Source organism: Natator depressus, chromosome 2 (genome assembly GCF_965152275.1).
Source record: "Natator depressus isolate rNatDep1 chromosome 2, rNatDep2.hap1, whole genome shotgun sequence".
In the NCBI taxonomy this organism is placed as follows: Eukaryota; Metazoa; Chordata; order Testudines; family Cheloniidae; genus Natator; species Natator depressus.
Genome location: NC_134235.1, coordinates 193,011,860 through 193,027,203, shown reverse-complemented (window position 1 = coordinate 193,027,203; position 15,344 = coordinate 193,011,860). Strand labels below are relative to the sequence as shown.

The 15,344-nt window shown below is 39.8% G+C and overlaps 1 protein-coding gene across 1 annotated transcript in view; it reads right to left on the bottom strand.

Annotated features, from left to right (window-relative positions):
- NEK10 (NIMA related kinase 10) overlaps nucleotides 1-15,344 on the bottom strand; it is a 171,800-nt gene that overhangs the window by 18,227 nt on the left and 138,229 nt on the right. The window contains exon 32 of the mRNA XM_074945638.1: nucleotides 3,761-3,876. Coding sequence (XP_074801739.1) covers nucleotides 3,761-3,876 — 116 coding nt within the window. The remainder of the gene's footprint in view (nucleotides 1-3,760; nucleotides 3,877-15,344) is intronic.

Below are 15,344 nucleotides of genomic sequence, written 5' to 3'. Positions count from 1 at the left end.
TGAGGTTGTCAAAGTCTGCTTTTCTGAAGTCCAGGGTCCATATTCTGCTGCTCTCCTTTCTTCCTTGTGTCAGGATCCTGAACTCAACCATCTCATGGTCACTGCACCCCAGGTTCCCATCCACTTTTGCTTCCCCTACTAATTCTTCTCGGTTTGTGAGCAGCAGGTCAAGAAGAGCTCTGCCCCTAGTTGGTTCCTCCGGCACTTGCACCAGGAAATTGTCCCGTACACTTTCCAAAAACTACTTATATCGGTCATCATTCCAATATGGAGGATATAGTCATCCTATAACACATATTACACTTTGGGCTTGATTCTCCACTGCCTGGTACTTTGCATAATCATTTACCCCTGTGCACAGAGGGTGTAAAACTACCTTTCTGATTTGGTAGCACTTGACACAATCACAGTGCACTGATGCAAATAGCTACACAGGGTATAACTCAGTGGAGAATCAGGATCCTTGTGTTCAAATTGTCTGGACCAGGATTATATTCATAGATGTGATTTAACCCATGTTACACTTCATAAATTTATATGAACAAATGCCATTTATAACTAAATGGAAACTTTTTGACACATGAAAGGTTTGACCACTATTCAGACCATCTCCACATGTCTTGCTATAAAGTCTACTTGGTGTTTTTTGTTTGTTTGTTTTTTGTATTTTTCTGGGAATAACTGTGGTTATTACACTAGTATAAATCCAGAACAATTATACTGACTTTAATGGAGTTATTCCTGATGTACATAGGCCAAATTGAGATCAGGACCTGTGGGCTTCATCAGAACCAGTTACATCCAGATATATGCTGCTTTCTTTTCACGTAGACAAAGTCTTTCATATGTTGTACTGTAAACCCTTAAGAACTTTCAGCCAATCAGATGATGAATGTTTCTAATCCTATCAGTAAGCAGAAGCACATGATACCGTGTGAATTAATACCAAATACCTGCATATGTTGGGGGCATTGTGAGGTACAGGGGTTTAGGGAACTGCAACTGAAATTAACCAGAGTTGTCTCAGCTGCTGCTGTCTGATTCCAGATTCTGTTTCCATGAAATCAGATGTTAGATCAGTGAAAATAAGGCCAAGGTTTTACATAATGGTTTTTTAAAAACTTATTCTTACATTATTTTTCAGAGACCAGACCAAAACCTGTTTCCATGGAAACTGGATTGGAAAGACTGCTGGCAGCCAAGAACCAGCAATAAGAACTCTCCCTTGTAAACCTCAGCTTCTAGTTGTCAGCTGAAATCTGCAATTGAGCATTTTAAAAGCCAGCTACATGTTTAAAGTCTGTTCTTCCTCAGATCTGTAAAAAAAATAAACAAATAATTGGAACTCTCAAGGGATCTGGTTACAAGGCATGGAGCCTTTCATCCATAGGTCACCATTTCAAATCTAGCCCAAATTGAAAGCGTTGTTACTGCTGAGAGATACTGGGGACTGCTTGGATTACAAAGCATTTTGAGACTGGGTGTGAATGTACCCTTCACTTCCGACAGCTGTAACAAACACTTAGGGTGGCACACCTAAACCAAGACCTGTCTGGCCAGAAACTAGCACTATGTGGGTGGGAGGGTTTCATGGGGTATTGTGACCACAGTGGGTGCGTATGTCAGGGGAAGGCAGAACAAATAAAAACTGGGAGAGACTGAGGCTTTGTCTACCCCAGATTTTTGTTGGAAAAACTTTTGTCGGTCAGGGGTATGAAAAAACACTCAGACCAACAGAAGTTTCACGGACAAAAGCACCAATGTGGACAGCACTATGTCGGGGGGAGACACTCTCCCACCAACATAGCTACCGCTGCTGGTTGGGGGTGGTTCAATTATACTGGCAGGAGAGCTCTCTTCCGCCGGCATAAAACTGCTACACGGGAGACCTTATAGCAGTACAGCTGTGCCGCTCTAAAGTCTGTAGTGTAGACAAAGCTTGAGGCTATGGCTATACTACCGTTATGTCGGCAAAACTTACATCGCTCAGGGCTGTGAATATTCCACCCCTCTGAGCAACATAAGCACTAGTGTGCACAGCGTTATGCCGGTGGGAGAGCGTCTCCCACCGACATAGGTACTGCCGCTCGTTGGGGTGGATTACGTCGACAGGAGAGGACTTTCCCATTGGCATAGAGCGGCTACACAAGTGATCTTACAGCAGTGCAGTTGCATGGGTACAGCTGTGCCATTGTAAGCTCTCTAATTTAGACATAGCCTGAGAAACAGACTGACAGCCGGAAAGGCATTTCAAAGCATGGTGTCTGATTCTGGCAGAAACCTGGGGAGTGGTTTTTGGGTCAGAGGGGCAGATTGAAAAGAGTGTTCTTGGTCCTGTGAGCAAAAGAAGCTGTTTCCTGCTATTTGATTCCCTCTGTGTTCACAGACACAGGATGTTTATACATTTTCTATAAATAAACAAAACTGCATCAAAGAAATACCTATCACCGAGTTGTACTTCCAACTAGAATATCCCCAGCGCCCCAAACTCTGACTAGCCACGTGGGTAGAACAGAGGCAACAGTATCAACATTTTTACTGTCTGTTCAGTGGACTGCGTGAAGTGAGCCTGGTGGCTGCTGCCCATTCTTAGTTATCAGGTGTCCATGCTATGATAACCACAAATGGTTTTAATTAATGTCTCTGAGGGCCACCTGAGAAGAGAGGCTGGGATTTAATGGGTGTGGAGCCTGAAATACTTGCTTATCTCTCCAGGTGGGCCCTCCAACACACAACTAAGGCACACTGATAGGTCAGGGCAGGGCAGGGCAGGGAAGATTGCACAGACAGAGGATTTGCCACATTGGCATTAAATTCAATCATTTCATGTTCTTTTAAATTAATGAGAAGTTTCTTTCCTTTCGCCTAGGGGATTCACTTCCAGCATTTTTCACCTTTGACAGGTATAATAATTTCAAGGATGTAAAATAGGTTAACGAGTCCTATTATGTGTGATATACAAATTCAGTTTGGCTGTTCTACTTTAAAAGAAAATTGAACCAACTTTGCTCAGCAATCTGAAAGCTCCAGTGGTAATAAGCACGTCTTGCCAAGTATAAACTGTGAATTTTGGAGGGTAAATTGGCATTCATTTAAAATTAGTAATTGTGACCTCTACTACTGAGTTGAAGCCATGCTGCTGGAGAATGAAATCATTTGTTATACTAACAGTTTGAGAGTACAGTCTAAGAGATTTATACTAGTTACAGTTTTGCTTTAGTACCAGTTTGAAATCAGAGCTGCTACTCCTTTAAATATTAAACATTGAATTTCTTCAATTAGCATTAAGTCAGAATAGAAACTGTATTTAAATTCAAAATATTTTTAAGCTAACTAATGCATTCAGCAATTGAAGTACTGTGTTAGAAATAACTGTTAAAAATGACTAAACGAATAAAAGAATTTCATGAAATCTTTGTGTCAGTGTTTTATATTAAGTCATTTGAAATACAATACTCATATTACTGGCATGTCAGAATGTTATTAAAATAAGTTTCTGTATAAAATCCATTTTAATGAGGTGAGCCAATGGCATTTCTTAATATGACTCCCTTATTACCATCCTTCATATACTAATATTCAAGGTTAGTTTTTATTTTAAAAAATAATATTTTTTAAAAATATCATGCCATCTGTAAAAATGTCAAGTTCTGTTGTTTTTAAAGAATAGCAACTAAAATAGCAACATTGTAGTACAATCATTTCAGCATCAACAAGCAAACAAGAGGATGGAGTGTTCTGAAGGAGCAGAAATGCATACCTGAGTGATGTAGATTATTTTGTGCAGCTGAATTAGAATCTGCTGAATAGGGTCACTGATCTGGCGCACCTTCCTTTGTGACACAGCAATTCCTGCAGATGCTGCAGATGATAATGCTACAATCAGGAGGAGAGCCCATTTTGTTGTTTTTCCAGGACATATCACTAGTGTGTACAGATTATTTTTTAAAATTATTGTTTCTATATGGAATCTAGACAAAAATAGTCCTTTGCCTTTTAATCTCCGACTTTTTCCCCAATAATGTCCAAGTCTGAGATCAGTTCTAATATTACAAAAGGATAAAAAGGTTAAACTAAAAACCTTACAAGTTAGATCGCCTTATTAATCATAAATTCAAAAGGTAAAATTGTTGTACCAATAAATTAAAAACCAGCAGGATCTTATTAAAGGGAAAAAGGCAAAATACCACATTTATTGTGAATACAGAAAGAATCATAGTAAGCAGTTAGTTATAGCTATAACATTCCATTCAATCTCATATTTATTCACACATTCATTCATACACACACACACACACACACACACACAGGTTCTGCAAGGTTGTTATCATAGTTACCAGCCTTAGAGTTGCTCATGCCAAGCCACTGGCCAGGTGGCCTGGACATGAGGAGGGAGCAGGGCCTTGTCAGATGCTCATCTGATGCTCCTGGAAGTTGGTTTGCAGAATCAGACCCCAAAGTTCTCACTTTTTAAGAGTCTATTTTTATAGGAATTTCTTCCTATGCCAGTCTATGGGAATTGCTTCATCATGCTGTTGCTGAATCAATCAGCAGATAGCACATTCCTGACGGCTCCAAGAAGTTATCTTGTTCTTTGGTTCTCCCATTCTTGAGGCTGTTGGGTGGATTCCAGTCTGCCCTCCGGGGGTCCTCTGGTTATTTCCACTTGACGCCTTCTTCAGCCGATGGACACTGGATTCTTAGGCTGGCACCTCCCTGATCATTCAGTTGTTATCCACACCAAGCATCCGTCCACATACATCCTCTATCTCTATTTTAATCACAATTGTTAATACAACAAAAGGGCGGGGAGTCTCTGGGTGCTGTTTCTGTTGTTAGAGTATTGCTTTGAGTCTCTGTGAATTGCTTTGAGAACAGATTCTGTCTTAGAATGTACTAACACAATTAGCAGCTTGCAAGTTTCACACATAGAGGGAGAGAAACAGTACCAAAACCCAAGAGACCTCTTAATTAGTAATACCCTGGAATTTAAACTATGGGGAATCAAACTCATTTGTGATTTTAATACAGAACTTCTTTAATATGATCCAACATAATCCCCCTTTTGACACTAAGATTTATAATCGTCAGTGTCACTTTCTATGTAGCCTATTCAAGAGAAGGTACTGTGAGGCAATTTGAGTTTGTGATTCCAATTCATGCCACATACACGATCCTAGTGATGTATCTTTACTACAAGGTTCTGGGGCAACAGGCAAGGTGAGGCACACCCACTTTTGAGGAGTCCATTCGGTACAACCTCTAGTGTCCAATAGCTTCCCTCCCTCCCCAGCCCACTGGCTCAAGGTCCAGGGTAGCCAGAAGGATCCCATGTGTAATATGGGGAGTGGGCTAACCTTCAATACCTTTGCCTCCAGGGACTGTTGGTGTGCAATTTTGACAACAATTTCTCCCATTAACAAGTCTGGTTTTACAATACTGGAAACATATTGAATCCATTCATATTGATAAGTGTCAAACAATGATCTCTTTCTTTTTTAACAAATGCATCAAACCTTAATATTTCCCAATATGACCCAGAACATTTTGTGTTCCAAAGTAGCTAGTGCAAGTTTCTGCATTTCAGTGCATCCCATAGCTATGGCTGTGTAGTTTCCTATTTCTAATTTTTTTTTTTCTTATGCATAAGCCATGTGGTAGTATTAAGCCATTGCCAAAGATTCCATCGGGCTTTTAGGTTACCCAGACCAATTTGGACCAAGTCTACGTTGGCATGTACTTGTTTTTGTATCAGGCTGTCCTGTAGCTGGGACAGAAAGCTTAATTTATTTTTAAGTTCCTGCAGGTCTTCAGTATTTTTTTTTTTTTTAAACACACAACAGTGCTAGCAACAAGACAAAACACAAGACAAAACATAGAACACAAAACACAATTTCTATTGTGACAGTAGATTCATGGTTTTGGGTTGCTTTTCAGCTGGCATTAGCTTTTCCTGATTTTCTGAAAGACAAAAAGAACATGTTTCTACCCCTTTTTGGGGTGGCAGATTATTGCTTAAAATATTTCTTTTACAAATACCCTTGCTGATTGCAGGCAAAACAGAGGAATTGCCCCCACATTTTCCTGTTTTTGTTCTATAGGCAGGCCAGGTTTCAATGGCTTTTATCTTTTAAGGGTTATGGGGAAATTATCCCACTGTTTAGTCATTAAATCCCTGAGTTTTCCTTCTTATACAGCAGACCAAGTTAATAATGTTTTTCCTGCTGTGTTAAGCTTTAAGTTTTATTTACAGGTAATAACTGAGAAGCATCATTACCATACGACGTTAAAGGGTTTTTCCAAAAATCATACACACTATACATTGTTACAGGGATACTTATCATTAAATTTATTAAAATTATCTTGTTATCCCATGCCTTTTATTTAGACAATTTGTTTGCTGACCAGGTATGTCCTTTATCTGCAGCTCCTTTGTGCTGCTAATTCTTTCCTTCCTTTATCATTTAGGTAATTTGCATTTTCACAGAAGCTTCCTGCTTTTGGATTTAAAGCCATCAGCAGCTCAGAGACTCTATCTTAAAAGGGACACAATCAGCTTTCACCAGAGTTTTGATTACTTTTAACTTCTGCTTCCAAAACACACAGCAATCTGAAAAAGAAAACCCAACCTATTGTGGCTCCCTTTGGAGCCCTAATAGCATTTTAATTAAGTAGCATGGTATGTTTGCATTTCTTTTGCCCCTTCTACAATATACCCTGCGCATGTTCTGGGGCAAATGCACATTCCTTCCATAGTTTAACTTCTATAACATTATCCATATCAATTTTTACATAAGGTGTAACTATTTCTTTTTTTTTTGCTTACAGAGTTTTCATGTACCTTTATCAAAGTGACAGTCTGATTACTCAGAGCCATTTTAAGACTCAGTGTTTCTAACATTGCTTCTTTTTGTTTTGTGCACCTCACCCCTGCTGTTGCTTCAGAGGGCCACTGTCTTTTTTAAATTTCGTATTTATTTATTTTTTTTCATCTGCTATTTTGTTACAAAATCAAACAAACAAACAAAAACCAACCAACCAAACAAAAATAATCCAATTTTTTTTCTATTCTCCAGATTTTGACTGCCCTGCTGCAGCCACAACTTAAAAACATTTTAAATTTTGTAAAGCATTGAGTTACCTTTTTAAGGGTTAAATGCCAAATCCCAAAGCCAAACAGCACTAATTACCTGTGTCTAGCAAAAAGGTCTGTCAGTTTTGCAACTTTGAATTAAAGAGTCAAATGGATTTTTAGTGGCATTATTTAAAACAAAAACAAAACCAACTGGTCCTTAGAACTTTACATATTTACACACACACAGATAGATACATACACATTTTCTTTTCTTTAACATCCCTTCCACGTTGCTCTGTTTTTTTACATCTTACATTCCCTTTATACATTTGAGGCAGTTAAGTTCCAATAGAACCCCCTTATGTTCTTTTAGCAAATTTGACTAAATTGTCCAGTCAAATGATTTTAATCAGTTTCTTTTGCCTGGCTAATTTACAGACATTCCTTTGGAAAAGGGCCCATTTTTCCCTCAGAATGGCTGCAAAGAAACCAAGAATGCTCTTTCTCTAACACTTTTTTTTTTCTTTTTAACATTTTCACAAAGTTTAGCTGCTTAATTCCCTCCAGCCTCTGCAGAGTTAACTTTTTTTTTTACTCTTTCTCTTTATAATTATGCCTGGGGGTGCCATACATAGGACCTTCTCCCCCTTTACCTGCCTCCCTCCAGCCTCTGCAGAGTTAACTTTTTCACTCTTTTTGTATTCCTGGAGTGCCTCTTTCACTATTTTCAGCTGGCTTTGGGTATTTGTAGCCAGCACCTTCCAATTGTCTGCTCCCTTTTCCGTTTGTGCCTTTTCCTCTTTACATGAAGACAAGCGGAGGGAAGAATCCTTACATGCCTCCCACAACAACCAAATTGCTGCTGCATCTCTTTTGGCAGCACTAGAAGGTTTGTATATGAGGATATACTGAGCCAATCTATCCTCTAGGTCCGAAATAGTGCAGAGATCAGCTAGGGCTTGTTTAGTCCAAGGACTGTGCCCAAATTTTTGAAGGTTTTGTTTAAAAGGTGTAATTTCTTTAACAAAAGGTGAGGTTGGAGTTCCTTCTGACTCCATTCCTCCCTCTGGTACTGGCTTACCCTGTTTTCTTTTAAACATCTTAACATGGATATTTCAATCTCTTTGTCACTGCTGGTATTACTTAGCAAGTGACACAGCCTAGATTCTGAAATCATAGCTTAATCTATGCGTTTTTCCCCTGCTACCTTCCCGGAGGCCAGCAGGTCCCCTGCTACCTTCCCGGAGGCCAGCAGGTCTGGTTAACCTATTTCTCCCTGCTACCTTCTCGGAGGCCAGCCGGTCCGGTTAACCTGTTCTCCCCTGCTACCTTCTCGGAGGCCAGCAGGTTCCCTGCTACCTTCTCGGAGGCCAGCAGGTCTAGTTTAATCTGTTCTTCCCTGCTACCTTCTCGGAGGCCAGCAGGTCCCCTGCTACCTTCTCGGAGGCCAGCAGGTCCCCTGCTACCTTCTCGGAGGCCAGCAGGTCTGGTTTAATCTGTTTTTCCTGCTACCTTCTCGGAGGCCAGCAGGTCCCCTGCTACCTTCTCGGAGGCCAGCAGGTCTGGTTTAATCTGTTTTTCCTGCTACCTTCTCGGAGGCCAGCAGGTCCCCTGCTACCTTCTCGGAGGCCAGCAGGTCTGGTTTAATCTGTTTTTCCTGCTACCTTCTCGGAGGCCAGCAGGTCCCCTGCTACCTTCTCGGAGGCCAGCAGGTCTGGTTAACCTAATAGAAATGCCTAGCTCACTAGAGCTGGCGGTGTGCACACCAATATTTACAATAACTGAGGTTTTTTACCAATATTCCCCCTTTCGCAATTCTCCACCAAAATGTTGTACCAATAAATTAAAAACCAGCAGGATCTTATTAAAGGGAAAAAGGCAAAATACCACATTTATTGTGAATACAGAAAGAATCGTAGTAAGCAGTTAGTTACAGCTATAACATTCCATTCAATCTCATATTTATTCACACATTCATTCATACACACACACACACACACACACAGAGGTTCTGCAAGGTTGTCATCATAGTTAGCAGTTAGTTATAGCTATAACATTCCATTCAATCTCATATTTATTCACACATTCATTCATTCATTCATTCATACACACACACACACACACAGGTTCTGCAAGGTTGTTATCATAGTTACCAGCCTTAGAGTTGCTCATGCCAAGCCACTGGCCAGGTGGCCTGGACATGAGGAGGGAGCAGGGCCTTGTCAGATGCTCATCTGATGCTCCTGGAAGTTGGTTTGCAGAATCAGACCCCCAAAGTTCTCACTTTTTAAGAGTCTATTTTTATAGGAATTTCTTCCTATGCCAGTCTATGGGAATTGCTTCATCATGCTGTTGCTGAATCAATCAGCAGATAGCACATTCCTGACGGCTCCAAGAAGTTATCTTGTTCTTTGGTTCTCCCATTCTTGAGGCTGTTGGGTGGATTCCAGTCTGCCCTCCGGGGGTCCTCTGGTTATTTCCACTTGACGCCTTCTTCAGCCGATGGACACTGGATTCTTAGGCTGGCACCTCCCTGATCATTCAGTTGTTATCCACACCAAGCATCCGTCCACATACATCCTCTATCTCTATTTTAATCACAATTGTTAATACAACAAAAGGGCGGGGAGTCTCTGGGTGCTGTTTCTGTTGTTAGAGTATTGCTTTGAGTCTCTGTGAATTGCTTTGAGAACAGATTCTGTCTTAGAATGTACTAACACAATTAGCAGCTTGCAAGTTTCACACATAGAGGGAGAGAAACAGTACCAAAACCCAAGAGACCTCTTAATTAGTAATACCCTGGAATTTAAACTATGGGGAATCAAACTCATTTGTGATTTTAATACAGAACTTCTTTAATATGATCCAACAAAATCACTTTCTCTGCTTCATTCAAACTAAAATAGATTATTTGGGAGACAAGATTTTTTGCTACTCATAAAAGCCTTTTCAATTTTATGTGTAGGGTTACCTAACAATATAATAAACACAATCCTCTGATTTTAATTGTGGCAAACTATCATTTATTTTGCACACAGATTAACACATGCTCCTTTGCTTTCAAATATTTTATTACTATTAACAAGTATCTCTTTTACCTTAGAGATTATAATATGTTTTATGTAGATAGTATGGAAGTATTATTTTCACAAAATAGTTTTACTCCCACTTATTGTACCATATGTTCCTTGTTAACTTTTCTTTCCAATATCTAGTCGCATCAGCTTTTGAGAACACCTCAATGAGAATGTGAGACAATGGATTTCCTCATGTTTTCTGTTCATTGCCTAACTCAATGAAAATGGTAGTTATTTGTCAGAATTCCCTGTTCCTGCCAGATACCATTTTGGCTGACAGACCCCCCTCCCCCCCCCAAAAAAATATTCAGGACAGGCTATGGAGGAACTTGTTAAAGGCCTTCTAAATATCATCATAGTAAGCATATTACTGAATAATTGGCATATATCATGCATAATGGAAAAGGCCATGGATGCTAATCAAAATGCAATGCTGTAAATGAAGCCCATCATTCCACTCCCCTATCCTCTGCCCAAAGAAGTGTTAATGCAATGTTATAATTGAGATTTCAAATCTATAGTCCCCATGGCAAGTGTATCTCAGCGTCCTAGCACATAAGCAGAATTATGTATTATATGGTGTTAGTGTTGTTGCTCTACATATTCTGTATGTATACGTATACACACATACAATTTGTCTGAATGTACACTGTGGCAAATTGCCAGTAGGATTATGATGTGTCCCACGCTTCCTCTTCTTGGGGCAGTTCAGGGCACAGTTTCCTGCCCCTGAACTAGGGTATCTACTGTCCCACTAGTAACCCAGAAAAGGGTAATGGAGAGGGAGGGACCCAGGCCCAACCTCTACTACGGGTCCCAGCCCAGGGCCCCTAGGGATAGCGGTAAACCACTTGAACTAGTGCTTCCTTCCCCTGGGCTACTTCGCTTCCTGCCCTCTCTCTCTGCACAAGCCAGGTGTCTCTTTACCTAGGGTCTTGGTCTTCTAGCCAGCCACGGCACTTCTCCAAACTCTCCTCTACTTCAACTCCTCCAAACCACTTCACTCCAACTCCTTCCCCTGGCTGATTGAAGCAGGGGGCTTTTATCAGGTGACTAGCTTCAGGTGCTCTAATTGGCTTCAGGTGCTTTTAATTAATCTATAGGGCAGCAGCTGTGTGCCAGAAACTAGAGAGGGGAGCCCCTGAAGCCAGCTAAAAGGGCTCCCTTCCTTGGCACGCTTGTGGAGAAGGAGGTTTTGAAACAGGCTAGACAACGTCAAAGGAATCAAGGCCTGGAAAGCACAGCAAAAAAAATCTCAAAAATAATCAATGTAAAAATTAATTATTGTTGAATTTTACATCTCAGTATTTTAAACTATGAGCCAGATTTGAGTGTGTGTGTGTGTGGTGCCAAGGGATCAATATTTCTTGCTTTTCTAAGATTGATGTTGTGTGAAATTCCAGTTGTTGCTATAAAATTGGTTCCATTCGTGCCATGGAGTACAAGTGGCTCTGATAATAATGACTTGCACCAGCAGGTAACTGAGTCCTTTGTGTGGTGGCCCTAGAGATATGGAACTTACTTCCCTTGACATCCACCTCAGCCAATCCCCACTTTTTAAAAAACATTTGAAGACACACCAGGTGTTTCCAGCTGAAATCCCTATCGGCTCCTGTGTATGACTCCTGTTTAATGACATCATTATGTCTTTTTAGTGTTTTATTTGTTTTTTTGTATTGTCTGTTAATTGTGTTTTGTTATTGTTTTGTTATATATTTTAACTGTGCAGCAGATTGATCACCTTGCCATGGAGCACTTTGTCAATAAAATTAACATTTTCTGTAGATTTAGTAGCATGAATTTACTCTGTTTCATAGTCCATCATGCTACATATACATGAGTGGAGATTCATACAAGCAGAGCTACCTTCATCTATGAATATGCAGGGATAGTTGGCTATAAAACCTCAAACTTCCAGATGCCAAATTAATTGAATATTGATAAAAAGGTGAGTACGGGTTATAGAAAACATCAAATGCAAATACGAATTTAATCTCCATGTATACATGTGTGTGATGTGCTCATATGAGGCATTGGATTTTTTAAATACCCCCCCCTTCCGTTGGTCACATAAGTAACCTTGTTTCAGGATACTGAGTACAGACTTTACACATTAAGACGTTATTGTTTTATCTGGTTTGTAAAGTATTTCTCTCAATAAAATTTCAGGCTTGGTAAATTTTCTGAGCATAATCATCATTTCATAGAAGTGGAAGTAGACTTTTGCATAAGACAGCTGATAACAAATAATTCTTTGTGAAAGTGGTAAGAAAATGGATTGCAGAAGATATCATCCCAGTTTAGAGACCATCTTAAATAAAGATCATGGCCTACATTGTCAGAAGTGAATAGTGATTTAGGGTGTCTTGTTACTTTGGGTTCCCAACCTAAGACATATTAAAAAGGCCTGATATTCAGAAAGCACCAAGCACATACCCTCAGAAAATCATGCCCCTATGAGTTGTCTCCAGTTTCTCACCCTCACTGAGAACAGAGGCACCAATAATCTTTTTTTTTAAAATTTAGAGCTTTGAATTTTAATTTTTCTTTATAACTTCAGTTATAACTTAAGAACACATTATGGGTCAAATTTTCAAATACAGGAGGTAATAGGTATGCATACAAAAAAGTACACACACCTGGGGCGTGCACCAGTAACTGCTTCACTGTGTTTGCAAAGGTGGATTTTTACTGATGTACTTGTTGAATCTCGGTTTGATAATCCAGAACTATGTCTAACAGGAAAACTGGAGGAATTGGGGCAAAAAAAATTCAAAGTAATTTTCTTTAACAAAAGCAATCATTCATAGTTTTAGAATTAAGAATTGTGACGGGGCAAGGCCAGATGGCTATAGAAAAGTAGTGGGAGATAGATATATTAGCTCCAGGCTAAACAAATCCCTGGTACCAAGATAAGTGAAATGGCAGCTGCTCCAGGTCAACTAAGACACCTGGAGCCAATTAAGAACTTTCCAGAAGGCAGAGAGAACGCTAGGTTGATTGGGACACCTGAAGCCAATCAGGGGCTGGCTGAAACTAGTTAAAAGCCTCCCAGTTAGTCAGGTGGGTGTGCATGTCAGGAGTTGTGGGAGGAAGTTGTGCTGTTGGAGAGACTGAGTAGTACACACCATATCAGGCACTAGGAAGGAGGCCCTGAGGTAAGGGTGAAGTGGAGCTTGAGGAAGTGAGGGCTGCTGTGGGGGAAGTAGCCCAGGGAATTGTACATGTCATGTTTCTAAAAGGTCAGCTACCATAGCTGATACTATTAGGGTCCCTGGGCTGAGCCTGGAGTAGAGGGTGGGCCCAGGCTCCCCCCTGATTAATCACTGAGACTGGGAGACAACAGAGACTGTGCCAGGAAGGATAACTTCTCTTCACCTCCCTTGCTGGCTTATGATGAAAATGGCTCAGTAGACTGTGACCCTTGTCTCTAGAGAGAGAAGGGTTACAAGGAGGGTCACAGTGAGCCTCTGAAGCTAGCAAAAATCTGCCAGGAAATGTGGGACCCACAGAGGCAAGGACAGAGCTTTGTCACAGAATACAACAACACTTCTTTAAAGGCTTTTACTTATTATGAATAATGTATTAAATTAGTTATTGCTGATTTTATTTAGGCAAGAAAGAAATGTAAAACTGATTGTTAATAACTGAATTATTTACAACAAAGAGAAAGAGAAGCTGAATTTTCCAATTTTATTGCATGAACACGTTAACTAGATTTGCATGCTTTCCTTTTAAGCTAGATCATCACTATCTGTTATTCTAGTCAATCTGTAGTGTCGAATCATTCATGAAATACAGCTAGAGGAAGTTATGCATTCATAGTGCTATATTTTTGCCTAGGCAAAATACAGTGGAACCTCAGAGTTATGAACGCCTTGGGAATGGAGGTTGTTCGTAACTCTGAAATGCTTGTAACTCTGAACAAAACGTTATGGTTGTTCTTTCAAAAGTTTACAACTGAACACTGACTTAATACAGCTTTGGCACCTTACTATGCAGAAGAAAAATGCTGCTTTAACCATCTTAATTTAAATGAACACGCACAGAAACAGTTTCCTTACCTTATCAAATCTTTTTTTTAAACTTTACCTTTGTTTTTTAGTACTTTACATTTGACAAAATACTGTAGTGTATTTGCTTATTTATTTTTGTCTCTGCTGCTGCCTGATTGCGTACTTCTGGTTCCAAATGAGGTGTGTGGTTGACCAGTCAGTTTGTAACTCTGAGGTTCTACGGTACATTTATTTATATTACAACTGTATTGTACATTTTTTCATTTACAGCTTTGTGAAACCTTCCGATAAGAGGATGTGTATAGATTATACTAAAGTATATTGCTTTCAGCATAAAGAGGTTACATACAGGAAATTGGAGCTTATGAATGTATCTCCTCCCAAAGCTACTGTCTTGGATTTTTGAGCTGTGTCATGAATACTCATTAAATCACTTATGGATTGGTACGTATGGTCAGTTTTGCCCCTCTACACATGTATCCAAGGATGACGAGGGCATTTCAAGACACTGCTTGGTAAGAATCTGAAGACAAGCTGGGAGGGGGAGAGTTTGGAACTGTGGAAAAGACCAATGGAGAGAAAGAACCACACTCTTGGAAATCAGGAAGTAACATTCACCCTGAGATAAGACTGAGGAAGAACTGGAATTTGACAGAAGGCAAGCAGGATGATAGAGTAAGAATAGCTTAACCAACTTAGAAAAAATAATAATAGTAATGCAAAAAAGCCTAGAGATATCCTAAAACAGACATGATAGCCAAAGGGTGAACAGTGTTATGCCTTCTGCTCAAAAAAAGTCATTACAACATAGACAACTCCAACATTATTCTTGTGATAGTCTATAGGCTGTAATATATTATATATGTATGTCATAGGAATTTAGTAGCCAAAATTGCCTGGTGCAGTGATACGTTTTTTTCTCTTGGTGCCCATATATAAGTAACTAAATGTTCTTAATATTTTTCCCTCAAGAATAACAGTTAAAAGGCTGTTCACTTGTTTTGAAGCAAAAACATTCATTTGCTAGTCAGCAAGTAATCTCAGACTTCTATGTGATTTGTTCCCTCCCTTCCTCAATGAGGTATCAAATACAGATTAGCTACAGGCAGCTTGAGAGGAAATACATTTACTAGCCTTCTTAAATGAACTAGTACTGCTGAGCTATGAACTAAGCAG